Here is a 25,989-nt window from a genome sequence, read left to right on the forward strand (position 1 = left end):
GAGCAGTAATGAGAATGTCGGGAAGAAAGTAGAGACTGTATTTGGCGACTCTAGAATGACAGGTAGAGAAATCTGGGCTCCCATCTATGCTCACAGGGGAGCCTAAACATTTTGGCCAGGGGTATCCTGTTAAAAGCGGTGTTTTAAAAAATTCCTCTTTTGAGGGTATGCTTTCCCATTTTGCCCATTTCCATACTTTCTTCACCCAAGACCTAAAGCTCCCTCCACTGCCCACCCCTGACTCTCTTTAAATACTTTCTTCAAACTTTAAAATTTTTTTCACCCTCGGGGTCTGAGCATGCTCAGACACTTCATTACTCCTGCCTCTTTACCTGCTGTGTACACGTGAAAAATTTATTGTGGGCCTGATAGATGGCTCAGACAACTGCATGTTGGATTGTCACGTCTCATGTTTGCATGTATGAATGCTGTGTGTCTAAGATGAAATCCCAGGAGGAAGCAAGCTGTGCTGTTTTATAGCTCTCTGTCTGTGATTCAGCTTTTAGAGGTATACCTTGCGGGCATTCTTTTTGATAAAACTGCTGTATATTGCTGTCCCTTGGGTATGTAAGTGGTTCAATCTATGCTCTGTCATTCAAGATACTTAATGCTGAGTTCTTTTCTATGGTAGATACATTGAGTGAGGGTCTGGTGTATGGAGTTTTGGAGGAAGCAAAGAGCTTTTCCATTCATCAGTTCTTATAGTGATCAAAGAGCCAGCTGTGATGCTCCCAGATTAGTCCCCTCAAGGACTGATGAAGCCGTTACTAGAACTGCTCCCTACAATTTCCTTTTGTGGGACTAGAAGCATTCTAATGCAACCAAGAGAGAAAGAAGAAACTACTGACAGTCAAGATGCTTACAGTACTTCACAAATCAATTTTATTAATTTAAACACAAAATTAATGAAGAAAAATTCTGTACACAACTGTGGACACAACACACCTTTATACAGTAAGGCCAAGATAAACTTTGTCTTTTCAGTCTGCAGAGTACAAAAACATAAAATGAAAAAGCTAAAAAACTGTCAACTTCTGTTTGCTTCAAGCAAAAAAAAAGCAATTGTTAAACAATTTGGAGAATTTTCAACTGACTAATTCTAGCAGCAACATGAAACTTCAGAAAGGGATAGGGTAGCTCTTGAGCTACTTTGGGTCAAAGCTGGTGTTTTCCCCCCCAATATACTGTTAAAGAAAATTCATCCAAAAAGTAATTTCATGACAACAGAAGGCTGTATAGATAAGAGAAACTAGTGCCCAGAGTAATCACTCTTGGAGAAACCTTTTTAATGGTACAACAAAGGTGACAGTTTTTATTTCCCAGATTTGTCCTGTAATATATGACAGAGGTGAACAGTGACATTATTTCCTTGGTGGTGGTGACTGCGCCACGTCCACTGCCAGCAATGAACTTCCCCGGGAGGGTGCAGGGAGAGTGTGGAGGAAAACAGGAAACATGACTGTGGAGAGTAATGCAAAGTTTTGCTAATTACCAGGTATGCGGTAATGTCCTCCTTTATCTAAATAAGAAAATGCAGACATGATCATCTGAGCACATGAAAACTTTGCTAGTCTCTAATTCATGAACCATTTTATTAATAAAATATATCTATCATCTATATTCTTTCTGTGGGAGGAAGAAGCATTTGAATAATCATTTTTTCCAAGTAGTTACATATAATACATTAGTTTGAAAATGAAAAAGTGAGGTTCTAAGAGGACTTCTTATTCAAATGATTTAAGACACTGCTGTATTATTTCACCAAGGCCTTCCTAACAGCACAAAAAATATGAACCGATGGGGGGAAAAATTTGGAAAACAAAATCCTATTGACACTTGACATCCATGCTTTTGGTCTTGACAACATTATCTAAAAAAACAAACAAAACCCCATTATCTACATATTTATACCCAGTACATGTCAATAGGCCCTGCACACGAGCTGTGCACATACTGCCTCATACTTCTATCAAGGCATCGCTACCTTTCAATATCATTTTCTAAACAATATGTAAAAGAATCATCCATTATTACAAATTTACACCAAAAATTCTTTCTGTACATGATTGTCTCAGTGATGTACATATACGTTTAAATTAGACATACTTTAAACTACTTTGCAATGTGCTAAAATTCAAAGTCCTTGCTGTGTCATGAGGCCAAGGCCTTGGCCTTTAATCACTTATTTCTTATGCTATTAATAGTCTCTTCAATTATTTGATGCCCAAAAAGTCTGTTCGAGTGAACTGAATGGTACTTGGATTATACCTCAATAAAGCTGTTTTTAAAAAAGTCTGTTCATAAATAAGTAGAGATGTGCAGATTACCCTGGGTATGAGACACCAAAAAGTAAACCTTTGCAAGAAAATCCCCCACTGGTATTCAGGAAACATTTCAGTCTTCATTGTGCAATCAAGTTTGCTGTACTGGAGAAGCTGTTCGTGTCACATTGAAGATGCTAAAAGCTTAGGCGTCTGCAGGTCCTTTCTTCACAGGTTTGAACCATGTAGTTAATGTGGCAAACACATTACACTGTACTAGAACATTCTCATGGCTTATTTTCATTGGATTCACAGTACTCGAGTCGACAGCTGTTCTGAAGAAATAGACGTGGGCCTTCCTTTGCCACGAGGGCAGACGTGAAGACCGACAGCAGCTGGGCGTCACCACGTTGAAATCGGTAAGTCTGCTAGTCCGGCGCTGACAGGGACTCAGGCCTGCTGGATTCGTTCCTGGTCACAGGGCAGTTGTGCGGTTTCAAAGTGCTATGTGGCGGTTACAGGTACTCCAGTTCCAAGGCGTGGTGAAGGGCCATGAGGTCCGAGTGACTGGAGATCCTCCAGAAGGGCATGGCGTGCTGGGGAAGGGCAGACACAAGTGAGGACAGGCCAGGCTCCCAGCCCCAAGCCCTGAAACCTGCCTGCGCATCCACTCCAGAGCTCATCCCCTCTGCTCAGTGCTGTGAACGCCGGCAGCTAAGATCTTACCATCGCATCTGTTTAAAACACAAATCCAAACTCAATCCCCTAAGAACACTGGACTGCATTTTAAAACGTGATGAGATTTCTTGAGTAGATCTACACTGTGACTTGAATGCCAAGACTAAGCTTAAATAAAGCACAGTAGCTACGACTGAAACTGTCAAAAACAGTTGCCTTTGGAAATATGTACCCAGTGGATTTTTAATGTTGAAGGTAGAAGCAGTTTTCCTTAGTTGGTAGTATTTTACATTTTTCAAAACTTAATTTTACTCATGTAAGAAACAACTTTTTTTTCATTTATTTTCATCAGTCATTCTTTGCATTGACCTTAAAATGGCTTTACCATATGGAACATTTCTAAATGAACACCTAAGCTGTTTTTTTGTTTTTGTAATTGTTTAATCTACCTAAAAATTGAGTTTAAATGATGGGAATGTTTGTAAAATACCTAAATTAACCAGAGACGAAAAACAGAAAAAAAGAAACCAGGTTACTTCATCCATTTAGGACGAACACATGATTATAAACTTTTGCTGCTCAAAGACATTCTAGTAAGTACTTATGCTTAAATAAGAGACAAAATTCTATTTATCTGGTTAAAAAAACCAGGTTGTTTTGTTTTTGCACAAAAAATGATGTGAAGGCCTGGGCATAAATTGCAATTATAATTCTATGGAATTGTTTCAAAAATTTAGACTAATAGAATTTGGCATGGAAGCAAACAGTGGACCTGAAGGGTTTGGGGGGATTATCTGTAAGTAACCGTGGAAACTACTCAGTATTTTGGTGTCGATCACATAGCTGTTTTATTCTGGGAATGCAAACTATTAAATTACTTATTAACAATGTCTTTGTCCCAGCAATCTGCTAAAAGCTTGTACCATAGTCTAATATCATATGTTATCATATGTCCTTTCTGGACTCTCTATCGTTATCCTCTGATAGCAGAATAGCCCAGAACCAAGTACTAGAAATCTGTTTTCAGATTTTTAGGACGATCCCACTCGGCAGCCTTAGACCAGAAAGACAGGCTGTACTATTTGCATTCGGCCATTCGTGGATGAGTGTTTTGAATTTGCAGGCATGGTGTAGAAGATGTCCCTGGCCCACCCTGTCACAGCCTGCGGGTGAGTAGCAGAAATGTACCATAATCATGAGGTTCACCTATGTGTTTCAATAGGAGGGGCCAAGTCCCTTTGCCTGGGGAACTGGGAAACAGGAGGGAGGTAACAGCTGAGTGAGGTATGAAAGGACAACCATTAAGAAGAGCTCTTTAATGGCTGTTTGCATGGGATTAGGGGATGAAGGAGGAATTCACTGTTAGGGCACTCGCTGTGTGTGAGAGAGAAATACATGGTTAGTGACATGATTGGTTGCAGGAGCCAAATGACGCAAGGCCTCGTGAGCCCTGTTAAGGAGTTGATAGTTGTGATTTATTGAGTATGGTGTTAGGCACTCAACTAGCACTGAACATAGACTCTCTCATTTTAGCCTCTCTATTACCTCAGAGACAGAATAGGTATTATCATCATCACTATTTTACTGATGAAAAAATTGAGGCTTTGAGAAGGAGCAGAGAGATGTGAATAACAGCTGGTAAGGAGTAAGCCCCAAGATTCATACCAGGTCCGGTCTGTATCTGAAGCCCACGTGCTGAAATACCTCCTGACTGTGCTCCGTGGCCCTTTCATTCAGCAGTATAAATGATCAGCACAGCACAGCTTAAAACACACACTCCCTTCCGCGCTGTTTGGTGAGGGACACTGAAAAACTCGACTGACTGATACATAGATCGGGTTTGAAAAATGTTTGCTCAATTACAGCAAGCTTTCCTTATTATTATTAGAATAGAAACCCATGCATATCGTAAAACATTTGTGAAGTGTAGGCTGTATAAAGACAGATCACTTCTAATCTTACTACCCGGATGATGACCTTCTTAAATATTTTTCTATATTTTATCTGTACACACTCATATTTGAAATTGGGTATATGTGATACAGGCACACCTCGCTTTATTGGGATGGTCTGGAACTGAATGCGCAATATCTTCGTGGTATGCCTTGTGGGTACCATTCAACAGCCTGTTCATTTTACTACTTAATCTCAAGCCCTTTTTTTAAAAAAAATATATATATCTTTATTGATTTCAGAGAGAGGAAGGGAGAAGGAGAGAGAAAGATCAATGATGAGAGTCACTGATTAGGTGCCTCCTGCACGCCCCCCACTGGGGACCAAGCCCGAAACCTGGGCATGTGCCCTGAGTGGGAACTGAACTGTGATCTCCTGGATCCTAGGTCAATGCTCAGCCACTGAGCCATGCCGGCCGGGCTCAAGCTCATTTCTGATGCATCACTTTTAAGGAAAATCCTTCACTCATTATTTTAAAAGTTTGCAAGTATTCAAATGTACACAGTATTCTTTTACATTTAACCATCTACTTAGTGTTTTTATTGATTTTTAGAAAGAGAGGAAGGGAAAGGGAGAGAAACATCATTGATTAGCTGCCCCCTGCTGGGGATCGAGCCCACAGCCAGGGCATGTACCCTGACCAGGAATCGAACTGGTGACTTCTTGTCTTGGTTCCTGGGTCGATGCTCAATCCCAGGAGCCACACTGGCCGGGCTTAGTGTCTATTTTAATATTCCTTTTTAGTTACTAATTAACTTGTTTTTCTTAATTTTTGTATAATTTGCCAGAGGTTCACTGCCCCTCCCCATAAACAACTGAATAAAGGGAATTATAGAGTAGTTCTATTGTTCTAATGTAGCAGGATGTAACGGAGGATGCTAAAGGTGCTTCAGGTAGCCATCCAGAAAATTTCAGGGCAACTATCTTCATAAATACATATAAAAGTACTTGTGAGAAGTGGAATGCTTTTTTTCAGAGCAGGTTCAGTCAAATTCTCTTGCATGCCGATTATCTGAAGTTAGATTTGTTCCTCACACACAGTACAAATTTGAAAGCTACTGGTGCACTCAGAAGCATGTACTGTAGGATGTGATGAGTGGCGGAGAAATTGAAAAGAGAACTGAAAAAAATCTGGCTAATTCGTTGGTACATGGTTAATGTATAAACTGAGCATTTAATTCCACAGTAAACAAAGGGCCCAGACAATGGCTGTGTGTCTTATCTTTACAGGTGGAGGAGGTGATGTCAGCCTAGAGTACATTTATTTTAAACTGTTTTACTTTTAGACCATACTCAAAACACATTATGGAAGGTGAGATTATCCACAAAGATCCCTGAATTGCCTTGTTTACTGCCACTGAAATCCTGATGGCTTTAGTCTTCCTATGTAGAGTATTAATAACAACCACATGTCAAGCAGCAGCCTGAAACGAGTTCAAATGATGAAATATGCCTGTGGTATATTACAGACAACTCATCACAGTGCAGTAGTGATGGGGTCATTCATTCAAGCAAAAGTGTAAAAGGCTCTACAATGATAACTGGCAAACCTTAGGTGTATGTGAAAGAGAACAGGCCGTCTCTGGGGACACTTGCAACTCCACTGTCAGCGTTGTTGCATAACATGAAGGGTAATAATTTCTGCTATAATCAGGAGTTCCATTCTCATAAAAATTAGTGTTTCTCCTCTAAAATACAGACATTTATTAAGAAGATGACTAATCTCAGGGGCTCAAACTCATGTTAAATAATTAGAATTAATATTGCAAAATAATATTTTCCCTAACTAGACACATATTGATGTGAAGATTTTATGGATCTACAAGAGCTTCCCAAGACAATGGATGCAAGGTAAATAATTTTTTTCTGCACTCGTGTTTGGCCTGGAACAAATATTTCTTATATGAAGTCAGAAAGATACGGTGTCAAAAGGGGGGACAGGAGTGGGTGCTAGAATGAGGAGACCGCACCGTACTCTAAAATCTGTTGTTAGTTATATGACTTTGAATTATGAGAGTCTCCTTGGAGCTTGTTTATTTAAGGAAAATGACTCAGGGTTGCTTCTAGGTTTAATAAAGTCTACGACCTATATAAACACTGTAGGTACAGAAGATGTTTAGTATATAATACATACGTGATATGTGCTCTCACTGACAAGAGCCACCAGGAAAGACATAACTGCTAAAACTATTTCATTACAATGTAATCAGTATGGGGTTAAGAATCAAAATGACCGAGCCAGAACAACTGGACAAGAAATAAAAGATATCAGAATTGGAAAAGGAGAAGTAAAACTGTCCATTCTCAGTCACATAACTGTATATGTAGAAAATCCTAAAGACTCCACCAAAAAACTATTAGATCCAATCAGTAAATTCAGTCCAGTTGCAGAATACAAAAATCAGTATTTCTACAAACTAACAAAAAAGTATCTGAAGAAATAGAGAAAATGACCCCATTTACAACAGTGTCAAAAACAAAAAGATATTGGAAATAAATTTAACCAAGGAGGCGAAAGATCTCTACACTGAAACTACAAGATATTGATAAAAGAAATCAAAGATGACACAAAGAAGGTATACTGTGTTCATGGACTGAAAGAATTAATATTGTTAAAATGTTGATACTGCCCAAATTCATCTATAGATTCAATGCAATCCCTATCAAGATTCCAATGGTATTATACAGAAGTAGAAATTTATATGGAACCACAAAATATCTGAATAGCCAAGTAAAGTAAACCTGAGAAAGAACAAAATGGGAGGCATCACACTCCCTGATTATCAAAACAACATGGTATGGCATAAAAACAAACACATAGACCAGTGGAACAGAATAGAAAAACCAGAAATAAACCCATGTATATATGGTCAACTAATATTTGACAAGGGAGCCAACAATACTCAATGGAGAAAAGATAGTATCTTCAGTAAATGGTGCTGGGGAAATTGGCATTTTTACATGTAAAAGAGACTTAAGACTGGAAACCATACATCTTCCAGAAGAAACCATAAGAAAAAAGCCTCTTGGCAATGATTTTTTGGATATGACACCTAAAGCACAAGCAACAAATAAAAAATAAACAAGTGGGACTACAGAAAACTAAAAAGCTCTTGCACAGCAAAATAAATGATCAAAATGAAAAGAATGGGAAAATATTTGTAAACTATGTCTGTTAAAGGGCTGATATCCAAAATATACAATGAACTCATACAACTCAATAGCAAAACAAATAATCCGATTAAAAATGGGCAGAGGACCTGAATAAACATTTTTCCAAAGAAGACATACATATGGCCAACAGGTACATGAAAAGGTGTTCAACATCACTATTCATTGAGGAAATGCAAATCAAAACCACAATTAGCTATCCCCTCATGCCTGTTAGAATGGCACTCATCAAAAAGACAACAAATAACAAATGTTGGTGAGAATGTGGGGAATAAAAACCCTGTGCACTCTTGGTGGGAATATAAATAGGGATAGCCATTATGGAAACCAGTCTGGAGGTTCCTCAAAAAGTTTAAAACATAACTAGTGTACGATCCAGCAATTCCACTTCTGGATATGTATCCAAGGGAAATGAAAACACTATGTTTAAGAGAGATTTGCACCCTCACATTCTTAGCAGCATTAGTTAGAATAGCCAAGACGTGGAAAGAACCTAAGAGTCCCTTGATGGATGAATGGATAAAGAAGTCGTGGTAAGCATATACAATAGAATATTATTCAGCCACAAGAAGGAAGGAAATCCTGCCATCTGTGACAACATGGACCTTGAGGACATTATGCTAAATGAAATAAGTCAGACAGAGAAAGACAAATATTGAATGATCTTACTTATAATGTGGAATCTAAAAAAAAACAAAACATCCCCATCCCAATCTCAGAGATCAAATTTGTGGTTATCAGAGGGGTAGGGGAATTGGATGAAGATAGAATTTCCAGTTGTAAGATACCTAAGTACTGGGGCTGTATTGTAAAACATGGTGTCTGTAGTTCATGCTGCATTATGGTAGATTTGAAAGTTAAGAGAATAGATCCTAAGAGTTCTCATCACAAGGGAAAAAACCTTATAAAAATGTATATGAGGTAATGGGTATTAATTAAACTTATTGTGGTAATCATTTCACAATATATATGTCAATTCATTGTAACTTAAACTTATACAGTGCTGTATGTCGGTTGTATCTCAATAAAACAAAGCATCAAAATGATGAATTCAGAGAGAGGAGAGCTCAGTTATAAGCTGGAAAGGGTAAGTTGGGCCTACACTGAATTTGAAGAATGGGCTAAATTGGTTAGGTAATGGGAAAGGAGATGGTATGTGACAAGGCCAGCAGGTGGAATGCACAGGGCATTTAGTGTGAAGATGATGGGGGTATTCATGATAAAGACTCAAAAAGATTTTCCAGGCAGAAGCACTTAGAATATCTAGCTGGGAAGGAGGAATGTTAAGCAACTTTGTGTGGCACTTGGGGAAGGATGGCTTGGAGGTGTGGCTGGCTGCCAGTAAGAAATTAGGCAGAAGGACCGTGGAAATGGAGTGGGGGCAATGGGTAGAAGACACGGTGAAGACAGAATTCATGTGACAGGCTGGAGGTAGAGAACACTGAAGCCAATCTGAGTGGGTGAACTGGTTTGGGATAGCTAAATGGACATATCCATCAGGTAACTAAAAACAGCTGACCACTAATCTCAACAGAAATGACAGCTGAAACTGTGACATGCGCAGGAAATAGCACATGTTTTGGGGTCACTAACACAAAAATAATCCCTGAATAATGGGGAAATGATGACACATCCTTCCTGCTCCTCTTGCCCATGCATGCAACTTGCCAAATTCCCTTATGCCACCTTTCCTCCTCGCCTGGTATTTTGCATTTATCTCTCCTGGTTATGTGTAAAACCAGTAAAACAAAAACCTGGGTGCACGGACACTCACATGTAAATTGAATTTTGCTAATTATTAAAAATGTATTTGTAAAATGTTTCAAAAACGTAAGTACGTATAACCTTTGGCCCAGGTATTGCATTTCTAGGAATTTGTCTCAGAGACACTTGCTCATGAACAAACCGCATGAAGACCTTTCACTGCAGAAGAAAAAAATGCTCGAAACCACCTAACCGTTCAGCCACAGGGGACTTGTTAAATTATGGCACATCCACACAATGGAATACTGACGCAGCGCTCCATTAAGGAAAGGGAATGACTGCCAGGAGTTTTGTTAAGTAAAAAGAGCAGGTCCATGGAAAAATGCACATATCTGTGCTTTCAATATGCATATATTACCTCTAGAAAATTTGCATATGGAGGTGCAAATACCTACCAAACGGTAAATAAATGGATCTTGGGAGTTGTATTATTCTAAGAACTCAATATGAAGCTTATTGCACAACATTGCTCTCTTATTATTTGTATATCTGCTTCACCTCTGGGCAGAATTAGGTTTTTTAAGGATGAAACGAAATCTAATTCAAGACCTGGTATATAGCGTATACTCATTAACTATTAAATACATATTATAGCTTTAGAATAAAATCCACTGCCGTCAATGATAGTAATCTCTGCCTCACATAAATAAAACTAAAGCAAAATCTTAAAAGCAGCAGGAAAAAAACAATTAGTTATGTACAAGGGAACATCTATAAGACTATGAGCTGATTTTTCAGGCCAGGGGGAGGGGCATGATATATTCAATTCAAAGTGATGATGCGGAAAACCTACATAAAAGAACACCTGGCAAGGCTATAATTCAGATTTGAAGGAGGGATAGAGTTTCCCAGACAAGCAAAGGAGTTCATCACCACGGAACCGGCATTGTAAGAAATGTTCAAAGGACTTCTTTAAGCGGAAAAGAAAAGGCCAAAACTAGAAATAAAATATAAGAAAAAAAAATCTCACTGGTAAAGGCAGTGAATCAAACACTTATAAAGCTAGTGTGAAAGTTAAAAGGCAAAAGTACCTAGGAATAAATTTAACCAAGGAAGTGAAAGACCTGTACTCTGAAAACTATAAGCCATTGATGAAAGAAATGAAGACAATACTTATATATAAATGCAAGGAAAATCTTGTACTCATGGGTTGGAAGAATTAATATCACTAAAATGTCCATACTACCCAAAGCAATCTACAGATTCAATGCAGTCCCTCTCAAAATATCAATGGCATTTTTCACAGATAGAACACAATCCTGAAATTTATATGGAAACACAGAGAACCCCAAATAGCCAAAACCATCTTGAAAAAGAAAGTTGGAAGCATCACACTACCTGATTTCAAACTATACTACAAAGCTATAATAATCCAAACATCATGATACTGGTACAAAAACAGGCACATAAATCAATAGAACAGAATAGAGCCCAGAAATATCAATGTTTATAAGGTCAATTAATCTATAGCAGAGGAAGCAAGAATATACAATGAAGAAAATACATCTTTTTTAATGTTGTTAGGAAAACTAGACAGCTACATGCAAACAAAGCAACTGGACCACTTTCTTACCCCACATACAAAAATAAACTCAAAATGGATTTGAGCCTTAAGCGTTAGGCCAGAAACCATAATCTCCTAGGGAAAAACCATACTAAAAAGCTTAAGCACAGTGAAGGAAACCAACAAAAGAAAATGATGACCCACTGACTGGGAGAAGATATTTACAAATGATATAGCTGATAAGGAGTTAATATCCAAAATATTTAAAAAACTTATATAACTCAACATCAAAAAACGGGCAGAGAATCTGAATGGACATTTTTCCATATGAGATATGCAGATGGCCAACAGACAAATGAAAAGGTTGTCAACATCACTAATCACCAGGGAAATGCAAATCGAAACCAAATGAGGTATCGCTTCATTCCTGTCAGATTGCCTATTATCAAAAAGACAACCAAGTAACAAGTGTGGGTGAGAATGTGGGGAAAAGGGGACCCTCACGCACTGCTGGTGGGATCGCTAACTGGTGCAGCCACTATGGGAAACAGTATGAAGGTTCCTCAAAAAACAAATAGAACTACCATATGACCCAGCAATCCCACTGCTGGTTATCTATCCGAAGAAAATGAAAGCACTAATCTGAAAGCTATTTGCACTCCTCTGTTCACTGGAGCATTGTTTGGAAGGTATGGAAGGAACCTAAGTGTCCAGCAGGAGAGGGATGGATAAAGAAGAGGTGGCACACACGCATGCAGGAATATTACTGAGCTGTGAAAAAGGAAAAGAGTGAAACTTTGCCGTTTGTGGCAACACAGATGGACCTACAGCATATTATGTTAAGTGAAATAAATAACATAAAGGAAAATACTGTATGATTTCACTTGTATGTGAAATCTAAAAAACCAAAACAAATGAGTAAGAACAAAATGGAAACTGACTCTTCCAGAGAACAAATTGATAGTTTCTAGAGGTGATGAGGAGATGGGTGAAAAAAAAAGAAAGGTAATAAGAGGTATAAGCTTCTAGTTATAAGTCATGTGGATGTAATATGCAGCACAGAGAATATAGTCAATAATATCGTAGTAACTTTTTAGGTAGCAGATACCAGGTTTATCACAATAAAATCACTTTATAAGGTATGGAAATGTTGAATCACTGTTATACAAATGAAACTCATGTAATATTGTATGTCAATTGTACTTTAATAAAAATATTTTAAAAATAAAAATTAAAGTCACTGCATTAAAAAAAAAGACCTGGAATATAGTATGTGCTCATTAAGTACTAAATGAATGAATGGCTTTAGAATAATAAAATTCATGTACTCAGTGTTAGTAATTCCTGCCTCATTTAAATAAAAAGGCAAAAATGTGCATTAAAAATGTTATATTTTTTACGAAAGCAACTCTTCTGAATAAGCTTAGGATCAAGCATTAGTCTCTTGGCTTTATCTTGGATTTTAGCAAGCTTGGCAGTGCACATTTAAAATAGCCTTTTTTGATGAACCCTTTGTCATTATGCAGAATAATGGTTGCTTGTCATTCCCCTCCTGGTTTTATTTACAAGAGATTTATTTTAAGTAGTTCTCTGAATAGTAAGTGAATTTAGTTGTAAAAGTGACCTTGGGTATGCTGTATTAAGGAAACAAAAATTATATGGTAAAAAAGAAATGCTGGCAGATTTTGAGAGTAAAAGACACATGTCAAAGAAAGATATCCACAGGCTCTCTCTGTACAGTCTTTTGTGGAACAGAGAGGTGCTCTCAGAAATGCCTGCAAGAGATCTTTATAGAATAGTGTTGTTCTTTTCAATAAACAAAGGTATTTCTAACATTTTTCTTTCTGAAGGGGTGTTTTTTAATGATGAAAATTATAAAATTAGGTGAAATTGCTGATGAAAGCCCGGGAACTCTATTGGCAAGTAGAATAAAGGTGACAGAGCAGACTTCAAAACAGGCAACTGGTCACAACTTACTGGTTTTCATTTCTGGGCTTAAAAAAACTACTTACCTTGAGCAAAAGAACATTATTTAGGGAGATGAAAGACACCTTTACAGGAAAAAGTGAGTGTTGTACCAGATTTTTAAGAGGACATAGGAAACTAAGAGAGACAAACTAAATGGTTAAAATCAATTCAGAAGAAATGCGAAATGATTTGATTTTTGCAAAACATTTTGGTGCTCAAACTTGCAGAACTTCACTGATGCACTGCTAATTTTAATCAATAATCTAAAATGCTAATGAACTAAATTATATATCAGAATGATTTATTTTAAAAATTTCAATCATAAATGTAAAATTAGAGAAGAATGCTAAATAGTTATATCTACTTCCGAAAAGGAAAGAAACAAACATTGCACACTTTACTAATTTAAAAAATAAACATGAAATTCCTTTTTGCAAGTCAAATCATATTTAAGATATATAAATAAAGTTTGTAATTTGAAAGAACTTTGTGCTAAATCTCACAAATATAATTGGTTTCAAATATTAGTTTGGCCCCTTTCTAGCTGTGTGAACTTGGCCAAGTTATTTACCTTCCTGTGCCTTAGTTTTTTCATCTTTAAGTTGGGTCTAAGGACACCTTCCTTATTGAATTATTGTGAGGATTTAATGAGATAATAGGAAGTGCCTATGAAGGTCTGGGACATAAGGGCTTTATAAACGATAGTAATTTTTGTTAGTTACCATTATGATTATTAATCCGTTTATGGCATGGATAACCATCTCTTTATTTCTTTAGCTTGAATTTTTATATATAATTTTTAAAATGGGATATTGACGATTTTTAGTCTTTCCCCTCAAATATTTCCCAGTTAAATACTAACTGTTCTCTATCTCTGTATATAACTCCACTTTAAAGATTTTTGTCTCTTAGCTTATGCACAAAGTTTGAACACTAGTTAACCTAAAAAAGGTAGACAGAATATAAGAAAGAAATGGTCAGCTTGTTACTCTGGACGATACAGTGATGATATTGGAATCTCATCCAAGATTATTAGGAATCTGAACCTTCTGAAAAACCTGTACCTTTTACATTTACACATACACCATCTTTTAACTCCTGGTCACAATTCTGTCAGAGTTCCCACACTGGTAGGTTTCAAGGAGCAAGGAAAACAGAACGCTGAAGCTAGGAGTGCTCACAGTAAAAAAATCCAAACAGGATGTTCCTTGTAGGCAGCTGCCCCATTGTTTTTGGTATAGGTGTGTGTGTCCCAAATAGAAATAATAACAAACAAAGATAAACATTGGAAATAATCTGAACTGTTTTTCAGAGAGTGCCAATAGTCTTAGTCCTATTACTAGTTTTCATTCTAACATTAAACCAAGAATTCCTTTACTTGGATGTTGTGTTCACCCAGGCCAAGCATCTAAGGAACACACTGCTTAGAAAGATTTAGGGGGGACTCCCCCATAGAAACTTTCATAGGGCCCCAAGGATTTCACTTGTGTTCCTTGCAGTTTAAGCTGTCACTTTCATAAGCATCCTTCTGTCTACCACAAGCTAAAAAGCCACATTTTGGCAACCTTCTCCTGAAAAGAAAACTTCTTGGTAAATACAGATGGAGAAAGACAAGCCTGGAAAGCAGATTCTCACTTTCGGCCCTGGGCCACACTGGCATGAAATGCTGCTCTTCAGTTCTACTCGGCTCAGAGGTGCAAATCGATTCCATGTCCCTCTCTCCACCAGGGGGTCCTGTCTAGGAATGAGGTCCTGTCTAGGAGAGTCCAGAGGCTTTCTCAAGAAAAAGACTGAGTCTGGATTCCCACCAAACAGTCTCTCTCACTCCCCAGGGTTGTTTTGGGTGTTCTAAACTTAGTCTGGGAAAGATTTCATTCTATGAAGACAGCCCAAAGAGCTAACAGATGTACCTAATGACAGTGGTGGTTGGGCATCGGTGAAGTTGGAATGTAAGAACTAGTGTTTACATGACAAATCCTGCTCAGCATCAAGCTCGTCTGGATCTGAAGTGTGTGGGTTCCCACCTGCACTGATCACACTTGGGGAGCATCTAATCCCGGGCACATTGTGTAACTACGGGCATAAGTGAAATAATCCATTATTTAAAGAGTTAGGGTCAGCTTCTATGCTTTTGTTGAAATTCAGAGGCACTGAAGGTGAATTAAGTCATCTTCAGACTCCATGAGAAGGCTGACCACATGTCATGCTTATTGCTGCATCTATATTCTGGTGACTTTATGTGCCATTTCTGGTATATACTAGAGTATTCCAGAAGAACTGAATTGCTGAATCCTTTATGGAAATATACAGTGATTTCTATGAGTCAGTGTGTGGGGAAGGGAAAGGAAAATTGTTCTATTGGTTAATCTCATAAAATATTTAATGCTCTTCAATTTAAGAAATATCTATAGGGTAAATATAAATAGGTATTTATATTTATGTGGCAAGATTTAGGGAGTTGTAAAATATTTAGAAGACAGTCTCAAACAACAAACCAAGCAAAACAAGATCCCTACTTCTCTACGGCTCACACTTTGTTGCTGACACGGGAACATACACAAATAACGATGCCTGCCATTTATTGCACACTTCATACGGTTTTCACACACCTGAACTAACTCTAAACCTTAACATAGCCCAGTGATCGAGGTGTGATTCTTATCCCCACTTATAGATAAGGAAAGAGAGAGGAGAGTTAAGTCACTTGCTCAAAATCACGGAACTGGTAAGCGACGGAGCTGTAATTCAAACCCAGGCCATCCGGCTCAAGCGTCCAAGCCATTTACAACTTCTCCAATTCAACTATAAGTGAGTGCCACTGTAACGGAGCTCTTGCAAACAAGGGAAATAGAAAAGGTGCTATGTGAACTGGATTTTGAAAAGTAAGACGACAGTAGGGCATTGGGGAAAAGATCATTCCAAGCAGAGGCAACTGCCAGGAGGACGTGCTGGGCATGGCCAAAGGGAGGTGACCGCAGACCAATGTGACCGCCAGGTAAGGAGCAGCAGTCAGGGAGACTGGAAAGGGAGGTGGTTAGTAGCTTGTGAAGACCCTGGGGGCCGGGTTATGGAATGGGGTCCCCTCCTCCTTAAAATACATCAATGAGGAAGCTTTTACTAAGGGAAATGACAGAATTACACTTGAAGGGATGCAGAAGAATAAAAAGTATTATGGACACCTGGGAGTCAAGCTCCCTTCCCCCGTGTCTCAACATTTCTCAAGAGAGGACAGGTGGCGACTGTGTGGCCAAAAGGCGGCCTGTACTCTAGGGCAGCAAATGGTTTTGCAAGCCAGCTCTGGCCACCTGGTAGAGCCTTTCTGAGTGACGCTTGGAAGGTCCTTAGGTTGCATCCAGGCTCAGGTAGCAATATTCTAATCACCCGGCAATGTGTGCCATGGGTGCAGAAGGGGGCACGTGAGCTGTGTTCCGGCGACAGCTACAGCACGAAGCCGCCTTCTCTGCCACCAAACAGCAAACCAAAGTCTACGTTCTGCGAAGACCAACCACCCGTGACCCCTGAGCTTGTGCGCGCCCCTCTGCACAATCCCACTTCATATTTAATTCTGCGCTGTCCCCTTGGGAGCTCACGGTCCTGCACACACCCATAATTGTTTCAGAGAAAGCTGACGTGTAAATGACCCAGTCACGAGCATCTTGAGGCCTAAGAAAAAGTAAATGGCAGCAAGTGTGCCATTTCTGGGACCACTCACCTTTTTTGCTCCCTGTTCTTCTTCCACACCATCGCCTATGACAACGTACACCACTTTTCTTCCGAACCTTTGAATTATCCTCTCGAAACAGCTTTCCTTTCCTAACGAGCACAAATAAACCATAAAACATGTAAAGTCTGGGTAACGCAAGTGTTGCAGTGCTTGAGCTTTTTATTTAAAACGCTTTCTTCATGCCTCTGGTTCCACTCTCACCTACTTGTGCAAACTAGAAGAGAGCTTTTACATGCCATCTGGGTAGCACAATAAATTACAAACCGTAAATTAATTATCCCCGTGATGTCCCATCCCTTGAACTTGACCATTTTAGTACTCTTTCCCCCAAGGACTCGTTTATTACAAAGCAGGTTCTAGTCAGTCACAGGACAGCATCTGAGGGGGTGAGCAGTCTTTTGCAGTAGTGCTTTTTCCCTACAAGCTGAGAGTAAACAAAGGCATGTCATTCTGGCAACAAATTTTAACTTGATTTTAAAAAATGTTCCATGATCTATCAAACTCTGCAAATCACGTCTGATCCAAAGGCTATTAAGAAGGATGTCAAAGGTGGAGAAATCAAACACTGGAATGAGCTCATCTGTTCATTTTTCAGGTTGGGATTCTACTGGAACTGAAGACACCCCAAAGCCTAAGACGTTTGCCTGAAATATTCTCATCAACCTGTTTCTGAAATAAATGTCAGGTAATTTGGGGCACTTCAGGGTAATCATGCTTGCCTTCCACAGACATCTAATGTTCAATAAGGCCCCTTCCTGGAGGAGAAGAGGGTCAAGGTAACAGAATACCTTTATCTATCTTTCATCTTTCCCATGTCATGACTCGGTTGGGGCTCCCGTGGAGGCTACGCTGTCAGCACAGCCTGCTCTTAATGCAGCCATTGTTGCTTCTCAGAGAAGAAGCTGATGCTCCAAGTCCAGGGCTGCCAATGGGGTCATTTTAATGGACAATGGGGCAGTTTATAGTTTTCAAATGTGAATGGCTGAGCGGGGCCTGCATCTCTTTCAAATGAGGATCAGATATACACGCGAACAAATTGCTTGTTTGCTTAAACAAATGTCTGCTTTATATTTGCATTTTGCACTAAAATCTCTAGTTTGCATCTGGCAGAACGAAACAGGGCCAGCCTTAGTCAAAGGATGTCATTTCAATGCTGCTTTAGTCGCCCACTAAACTGTGAAATGTTAAGTCACTGTAAGAAACAAATACGAAGTGCAATTTTCACTGCAAAAATATACAACCCAGAACTTGGGTGTCATGAAACTCTTTTCCGCCTTGGAGGGAAATGTTAGCAGGCTTTTTATAAAGTGTCCTCTTCGTGGGAAATGGAGAGCTAAACTCAATGTGTTTTTAAAGGTGAAGTTGTGGTGAACAAAATAATTCTCACCTGTTTGCTGTCTCCTGTAGGCTTCACTGCCATGTAGACATTTTGTACAGAAAGGATTAAAAAACTGAAGCTGACTATCAGAGGTTAATTTGAGGTCTTGTCTGAAGTTTTCATTTGGATCAATGCATTTTTGTCTGAAAGAACACCATAGCTCTGCTACATGAGACACTAGTCATCTCCTCCTATGACTTTGATATTGGCGTACACAGAAAATTCTTAGGTTTTCTGCACTAGTTCCCACATTATATCTCATTTTATGGCAAAATTAGACTAACTATAGGAGTTTCAATTTCTACTCTTCTTAATAAAAATATCATAGAAATGTGGCCCTACCACTTGGGTTTTAAGATAATTTCTACCATATTTTTAAAATTCTAATTTGTATTCTGTGCTGAAAAAAAAATAAAGTCCAATATATCAAACAAAATGCCCATTAAAAATTCTTACTTGTTATAATTTCCTAACATTTTCAAAGTACTTGAGATTAAAGTTCAACACGCATGACATGTAATTACACTACTTGTTCTTCTGGGAAGTAAGGCAATACCCCTCCTGTCCCATGTGCTTCTTAGGAATCTGTTTTGACTTTCATGTGCTGTTAAACTTTTACCTTGGACCCCTGTTTACAAAACACAATATGACTCCTCTGTATTGCTCTAGAGGGGATTAATACCTGACTTAACGTAAACTGATGGCTATTCTTATGGAATATGAGAACAGATAAAAATTTAGTTTTATTGGGCTACTAGGAATTCTATTTGATAAATTCCTTTCTTTCTTATAAGAATTTTCCAGCATTCTCTTCTTGGCCCTTTCCAGGAGGCATCAGTCATTATTTCCAACTTCACAGAGCTATCTGAGTATCACATAGGCTCTTCAAACTCAACATGGATAAGATCACACCCTTATCTTTCCAATCAAGTCTGATTTCCCCATCAATTAACAGTGTCATTACTGACTCAGTTGTCTAAAACCTCTGTATCAGCCTTCTTCAGAATAAACAACCATTTACTTATACATTTCATTCAAAAAACACTTCCTGAGCACCTACTATGTGCTGGGGACTAGAGCTACAATGATGAGAGAGAGACAGACTCAACTATCTGTTGGGGAAGTCAGACTATAAACAAATAACTATACAAACAAGTTTTTAGCCATCACTTAGCAAGTACTTTGAAGGAGAAGTGTGAAAGTGTAGTCAGAAGGAGACTTAGACTTACAGGGATTCCATTTTTGCCCCTTTTGCTTTAGAGCTGAGCAGACAAAAACAACCTTTTTTCCACCTACCAGGATACTTCTCTCCCTTCCCCAGGACTCACTAAAATAGCATTCATCTCATTAGGGTGACATATTAGTACACTCATGACTGGACACAAGTCTACCTTTCCAGCTTCAGCTTACCATGAATGCTGCACACTAGTGACCCAGGACCACTCACAAGTCCCTCAGAAGGGAACATGTTTTAATTTCTCTGTCCCTTTGCTGTCACAAGCCCATCTGCTTAGTATACTCATATTTACCCTTCTATACCCAGCTCAAATGTCATTTTTTCCCCTTTAGCTTTCATTAACACTTGCCCTCTGCCTTCTCCTGGGTGGAAGTAAATACTTCTTCATGAAGTGCATGTTCAGGCAATTAGTGGGAGGACTCCCTAGGGTGTGGAAAGGTGCCTGGACCTTGGAATCAGAGATCTAGTTTGTCCCTTGTCTTTACTAGTTATCAACTTGAACAATTTACTTAAGTCTCTAAACTTTAGTTTCCTCATTTGTAAAATGCCAAGGTTATGAAGATTGATTTTAATATGTAAAATGCTTAGTACAGTTCTGGGCTTCTAATAAATACTTGATAAATGCTCATTTACATATTCCTTTATCATATTATAGTTATTTAGCTGTCTGCTTCCCCTGCTAGATAGAGAATTCTCTAAGAGTAAGAGCCATGTCTTTTTTTTAATCCTACTTTTTTTCTGCCTTGGTTTGTATTCTAACTAAATTTCACTTTAGTCTTCTTTCTCCAGCTATGTTTCCTTTTTGCCAGAACTTAATTTTTTTTGTATCCCCATAACAAAAATGAGAACTCAATGGTTTACACATGTTGAATTAAAATTAAGCAAAAAATAGTTCCAGCAATAATAATTTAAATAAAGCTGTTATTAGAATTATTTCATTTCTATTTTGCTATTTTGTATATTTCTATACTACTATTTGTTTTAGTTTGTAAGATATTTTTGTGGATGTTGCCTGAAGGAAAATAAGAGAATCCAGAACTGATGCTGAGTTGACTCTAGCTAAAATGCGTAGGTCTTCATGGTAGCCAGTAAAGTGGAATTTTCTAAATAAAACACATGGGTTATGATTTATATTTCTCCTGATGTCTAAGACCAATTTTGACAATAAAATTGGTTAAATTATTCTTCTAGTTTTTTGTCAGCTAGCATTCTGAAAAAAAAAAAAGTCAATTTAATGCCTTCCATTTTTACTAGCCTGAGGGAGAAGAGTCGATTGTAATACAAAACAAAAGCAGCTCACCTATTTTGGTTGCACTGTAAATATTTTCTATTGGAAAGACAATTCCTAATCCATAGAGCAGGACTTTCGCCAATGCTGGAATAAGCTGAGTCGTTGTTACTAAAATATTCACACAGTTTGTCCTTTGAGAACAGAAAGAAAAAAAAAAGACTTGAAAAATAAATCTCTACAATGAACAAGCAAGAGTACAGCTCATTTGCCAGCAAAGGCACCATGAGTGGCTGGGGGGAGAGCTTACCTGGAGTGAATGAGCGTGAGTGCTTTCAGGGCCAATGTCAACCAGGAGTCCGTCAGGGCCTCGATCTCAGCCCTCAGCTGCAGCCAGGCTTCCCTCTTGGCTGGACCAAGCAGACCTGTGGATTTAAAAGCACATGTACTACTTCCTTACCAACATCTCTTCTCAACTTTATAAATAATAAACATTTAATGCTGCTACTACTGTCACCCTCAAGCATTATAGTGTACTGAGTCATTTTTCACATGTTAGCTTTCATTTGACAAGTATTTAGTGCTGTAGGAAACATCTCTTGACTGTGCATTCCTAGCATCTCTTCTTCTGTTACAGAGTCATCTTTTGGGGGAGCCTACTCACACCCATCCCTCTAACCATATAGTTTGGAACAAGCCACCACTACTCTCTGGCTTCCATATGACCATGGCTTGACCAGTGAAAGTAGGTCTTGGAACTTTTGCTGCATCCATTACGAAAGATATTTCTCCACCCAATGTAGGCACTGGTCGCCTATAAACCTGGATGGACCAGTGGTCATCTTTGCCACCTTTTGGGAGGGGCTGACCTAGAATGACTCCTAAAGGAAAAAATTAGAGAAGAGGTTCCTGATGGCATCATTCGAGCACCTGCATTTAGCCAGGTTGGAAACCAACACCACCCCTAAATTTTCATTATGAAGCCAATGTATTCCCTTTTGCGCTAAAGCTATTTTGAACTACAGTGAAAATATCCAAACTAACACAAGCATCTACTCCGTAGAAGGAGCTCTTTATACACCATCTCAAGTCATCTGTGCAAAGGTTGTTAATCCACTTCATTGGAAGGACAACTGAATGTCAGAGAGGTCAAGAAACCTACTCCAGGTCACGCGCCTACAATTAAGTTATGGAGCCAGGACTAGACTAGACTTGCCAGGGCAGCTGGCTCTAGTCTCATATTCCTGTCACTAAATCACAGCAGAATAATCACCGGTCAGACAAAACTGCTCTAAAAAAAAAGTTATTATATCCAAAAACAGCATGACACAAGTGTGTGTGATACTCTGAGAATTTTATCTAGACTGTCTTAACTAACCCAGTGAGACACTGGTGACAGTCACTTGCCTCCGACATTATTTTTGTAGGTGTTGTAGATCTCTTTTACTCGTCTGTAGCGGAAAGCCAACTTTCTCATCCAGTCTACACCGCCGCGCACGCCGGTTGCCAAGCACAGATTAGCGCTGGTGGCTGCAGCAGGGAAGCCATCTGTTCCAAAGTTATATGTGCTATTTAGATGCAAGAAAAGCCCAAAGTTAACCAAAGAAAGTTTATCTTAATTAGCCGAGCAACTAAACTATAAAAGGGAGTCAGTCACTTCACATTTCTACGTGCTCACCTTAGGTCTTGACCATTGTCATCTGAAGAGACATCATCTATATGAACTTGGTCACATTCCTAAAATGCAATTAAAATGCTACATGTCATTTTTCAAAAAGCATTTACTTTTTTTTTTTTTAACCACAGACGGCTATTTAAACCCCCCACAACTTTAATTGGACTGTTTTCCAACTATGTCAATCAGTAGGTGGCAGTCTTGTTAAATTGACATTTTTACCTACTTCAGGTCCTCTTTTGATATAAGCAGCAAGCATGTCATTAAGGACTACTGCAATTCAGCTGCAGAAAACAGATTTTTGTGTTTAGAAAGGAAAGTGATTGAAAACAATTAGCATATGTGTTCCATAAACCTCAGGTACCTGAAGACATCATGCTGCTCAGAGCTGATTCAGTCAATGCCTTCGCATAACTGAAACCAGACATTTCGGCAAATGTAACATGCTAGAAAAATTAAACCTGATGCTAACTGCCAATGAAATTATGACCTCTGATTGCTGTCGAGCCACACACCAACACAGCCCCAGGCCAGTGTGCTGAGGAGCCCAGACAAAAAAATCTGTTACTGGTTTGCCATTGATTTGAGAGATGTGAGTTTTATTCTCTCTCTCTCTCTTTCTGTGTGTGTGTGTGTGTGTGTAAGTGTAGGAGGAAAAAAGCATGGGAGACTTCATAACCTAAATAAAAACAATCAAACCATGCAGTGTTTATTTACTTATTTTTTCCTCCTATATTTTACTGTTTCACTCGTATTATGTATTCATTTTAAGCATTGGGTTTATGAGTTTATTACAGAAAAATGTTATTTGAACAGACCTGAGTTTTAAATCCCAGACCATGTGTAAAGTCTTTAGGAGGCCGTAACTGTGGGCTGAAGCTGTACTGAACCAAGTTCATGTTCATGCACCTGTTAGCACATGAGGAGCCGCACCTTTCCACGGGGTCCCCAGCCCGAGCATGCATAGTTGTGGGAATGACCGATCTCACACAACTCAGCAAAGCAGAATTCAACAAACATTTGTTGAACAAATGAAGGCACAGTAATTTAGAGACAGACAAGGTCTCCAGTCCAGAAACAAGTAACACACACTTGGCACGTTTTAATATTTCAGTCATGAGTCTTCTCTCAGCAGTCGGGCCCCAGATACCCCAGAGGCCTTCAGTATACTTATTTCCCTTAAAAGTTTTAGTTCAAAAATGCTATTAAGAGAAATTTCCAGGCACACATCCTATATTTTAAAAGGGTCTTCTGATTAAAGGTCTGGTCACATTTCTGTATATAGTTCATTTTATAAAATCCAGCCTATGCTCATAGTGCTTAACATTCAATTTGCAACAAAGATGACATTCGCAAAGCGCCCACTGAAACAGAAGGTGTATTTTTATGTTGCCGGTTCCTTCTGAACAAATTCTTTGCTCTCCATGGATTTGTGAGGAAGGGAGCAGGAGATAGAAGTGGAAGGAAACTCAAACCAGCTGTTGCTTAACAGAATTAAAACCCTGACCCCAACCTCTTCTCTAAAGCATCTATTTTCCAGGCAACCCGCTCCCAGCAAGAAGCGAGTTCTAGGGAGGAAAAGACTTTGACCTTGTAACCCTCCCCTGCTCTCCTGAGGTCTATAACCTCCGATAAGAAAAAAGGAAAAGCAAGTCCAGGAGGCCTCACATGTGGACGGCGAGTTTCACATTTGAAGATCAGGCCGTTTCTGGAAAACATGTTTGGGAACTTCTCAGGGTTATTCATTTAATCGTCTTTCAGAAGACGAATGCTAGTTGTTTTTTTCCAACAACATACTTATTCTGGCTTTGAAGAGTTTCTAAGTCATGAGTAGAAGTTTCTGCCATCTATCTAGTCAGAAATACAATTTTTAAAAATGTTGTTGGTAAATAACTCTTTTAGGGTGCCTGGTTAAGGTACAGAAAAGGCATACCTCAAAAAGCCTCCCCCAAACAAACAAAACCAAAAAGCCATAGTGATTCTCTCTCTTGGAAGAAAGGACAGGAGAAAGTTGAGGAGCTATATGAGGAAAAAGATACATGAAAAAGAATTGATTTCAAGGAATCCAAGTTGACCTAAAGTTACTAGGCTGACTCTGGCGTGGGGGGAATTCTTTGGGAAAGTGGGGTGTTAAGAGGCTTTTCTTACACTAAAGCCCTTGTAAATCCCCATTACTAACAGAGCAGCCAATATCTAATAATGACTGTTAATGACTCCATTGTTGCTATTTTCCCCCCACATCCTGTGTTTGTTTTCTCCTGCAGGCTGGATTGGAGACTTTTTGTCCCCAGGCTGAGGCCTCATTTGAGTTTTGTTCAATATCTTGATTAGCCCTAATTAAGTGTCAATACCAAACTCACTTCTCAGTGATTTGAGTAAAGCAAAGCTTGGTGTGGTGGCAACAAGGAAAGCCTGTAGTATGATTTTAATGACAATTGATGCAAAAATTCAGAGCATTTTTAAAAGGCCTAAGTCACACCTCAGGAATTAAAAACACACCCACTGTTAAATGAGTTTTTGAATTGTTGCTCATTTCACTTAACAGAAAAATACCAGATTGTACAAATTTCGAATTGATAAAGTATATATTGAAGATTCATTACCTATAAGCCTTTGTATGAGTTTACAAATAATGGTATAAATGTTTTGAGAAATATGCTGTATGTGTGGTTTTAAGACATTTTTAATGAGAAACTATAATATTACTACCTTGATGCTTACCTACTAAAAACTTTAATTCCTGAAAAAATAAGAGACTATTGGGACACTGAAATACTTCACAGCAGAGCTGCGTGGGTTCCCTCTCACACTAGACACTGCCGGTCCCTGCATTCTGACCTCATGAAACTGTCTGCTCTGGTCTCCTCCGTGGGAATGAAACTCTCTCCACCACAGGGATGAAACTCCCCTGAAATGGTCTCATCTGTGGGGATGAAACTGCCCTGAAACTGTCTTCTCCTAGTGGATGAAACTCCCTGTCCCTCACTCTTATTCTACCAGAAGGCATCTTGTTTTTTGTTTGTCTTCTTAACAGCCTAATTTTAGGTTTTCATTTTTGCTTTCTGGACTTGGTTGTTTTTTAGTTGCCAAATTTGTTTTAAATCCAAAAATCAGACAACTGAGGGAAGGGAGCAGAAGGGGCTTGAACCACCGAAACAACAACAGAGTTTAAAGCCCCACTGGAAGGATCCAGACACAGAGGACGAAGATGGAAGCATTCCATACTCTTAGGTGCCAAAATATGTTCCTACACCCTACTTTGGTGCTTAATACACAGAGAGTAGAACATATAGAATTCCATGGGAAAATAAGTTTCTACTCCAAAAAGACTGAATGTGCTGAAAATGGACTTTTGAAATAAACTTCCAAAAATTTTATGATTGGGTTTTAAGGAGCTCAAGTCATTCCTGAACCTAGGACAGCATTCACATGTCTAGGGGCCACCAGG

General features: G+C 38.8%; 1 protein-coding gene across 13 annotated transcripts in view; it reads right to left on the reverse strand.

The window, feature by feature from the left end:
- Window positions 1-857: 857 nt before the first annotated feature.
- Window positions 858-25,989, reverse strand: part of EYA1 (EYA transcriptional coactivator and phosphatase 1) — a 281,949-nt gene continuing 256,817 nt past the window's right edge. For 12 of the 13 annotated variants that reach the window (XM_081117349.1, XM_081117348.1, XM_081117347.1 and 9 more), the window contains 6 exons: window positions 22,545-22,603; window positions 22,274-22,434; window positions 21,177-21,291; window positions 20,939-21,060; window positions 17,012-17,112; window positions 862-2,857 (listed from right to left, as the gene is read on the reverse strand). In XM_081117349.1, coding sequence (XP_080973475.1) covers window positions 2,777-2,857; window positions 17,012-17,112; window positions 20,939-21,060; window positions 21,177-21,291; window positions 22,274-22,434; window positions 22,545-22,603 — 639 coding nt within the window. In that variant the 3' untranslated portion in view covers window positions 862-2,776. Of the gene's footprint in view, window positions 2,858-17,011; window positions 17,113-20,938; window positions 21,061-21,176; window positions 21,292-22,273; window positions 22,435-22,544; window positions 22,604-25,989 lie in introns of all 13 variants that reach the window. The other variant, XM_081117344.1, reaches the window with a different exon arrangement.

This window comes from Miniopterus schreibersii, assembly GCF_964146895.1.
Source record: "Miniopterus schreibersii genome assembly, chromosome: 17".
Taxonomy (NCBI): Eukaryota; Metazoa; Chordata; class Mammalia; order Chiroptera; family Miniopteridae; genus Miniopterus; species Miniopterus schreibersii.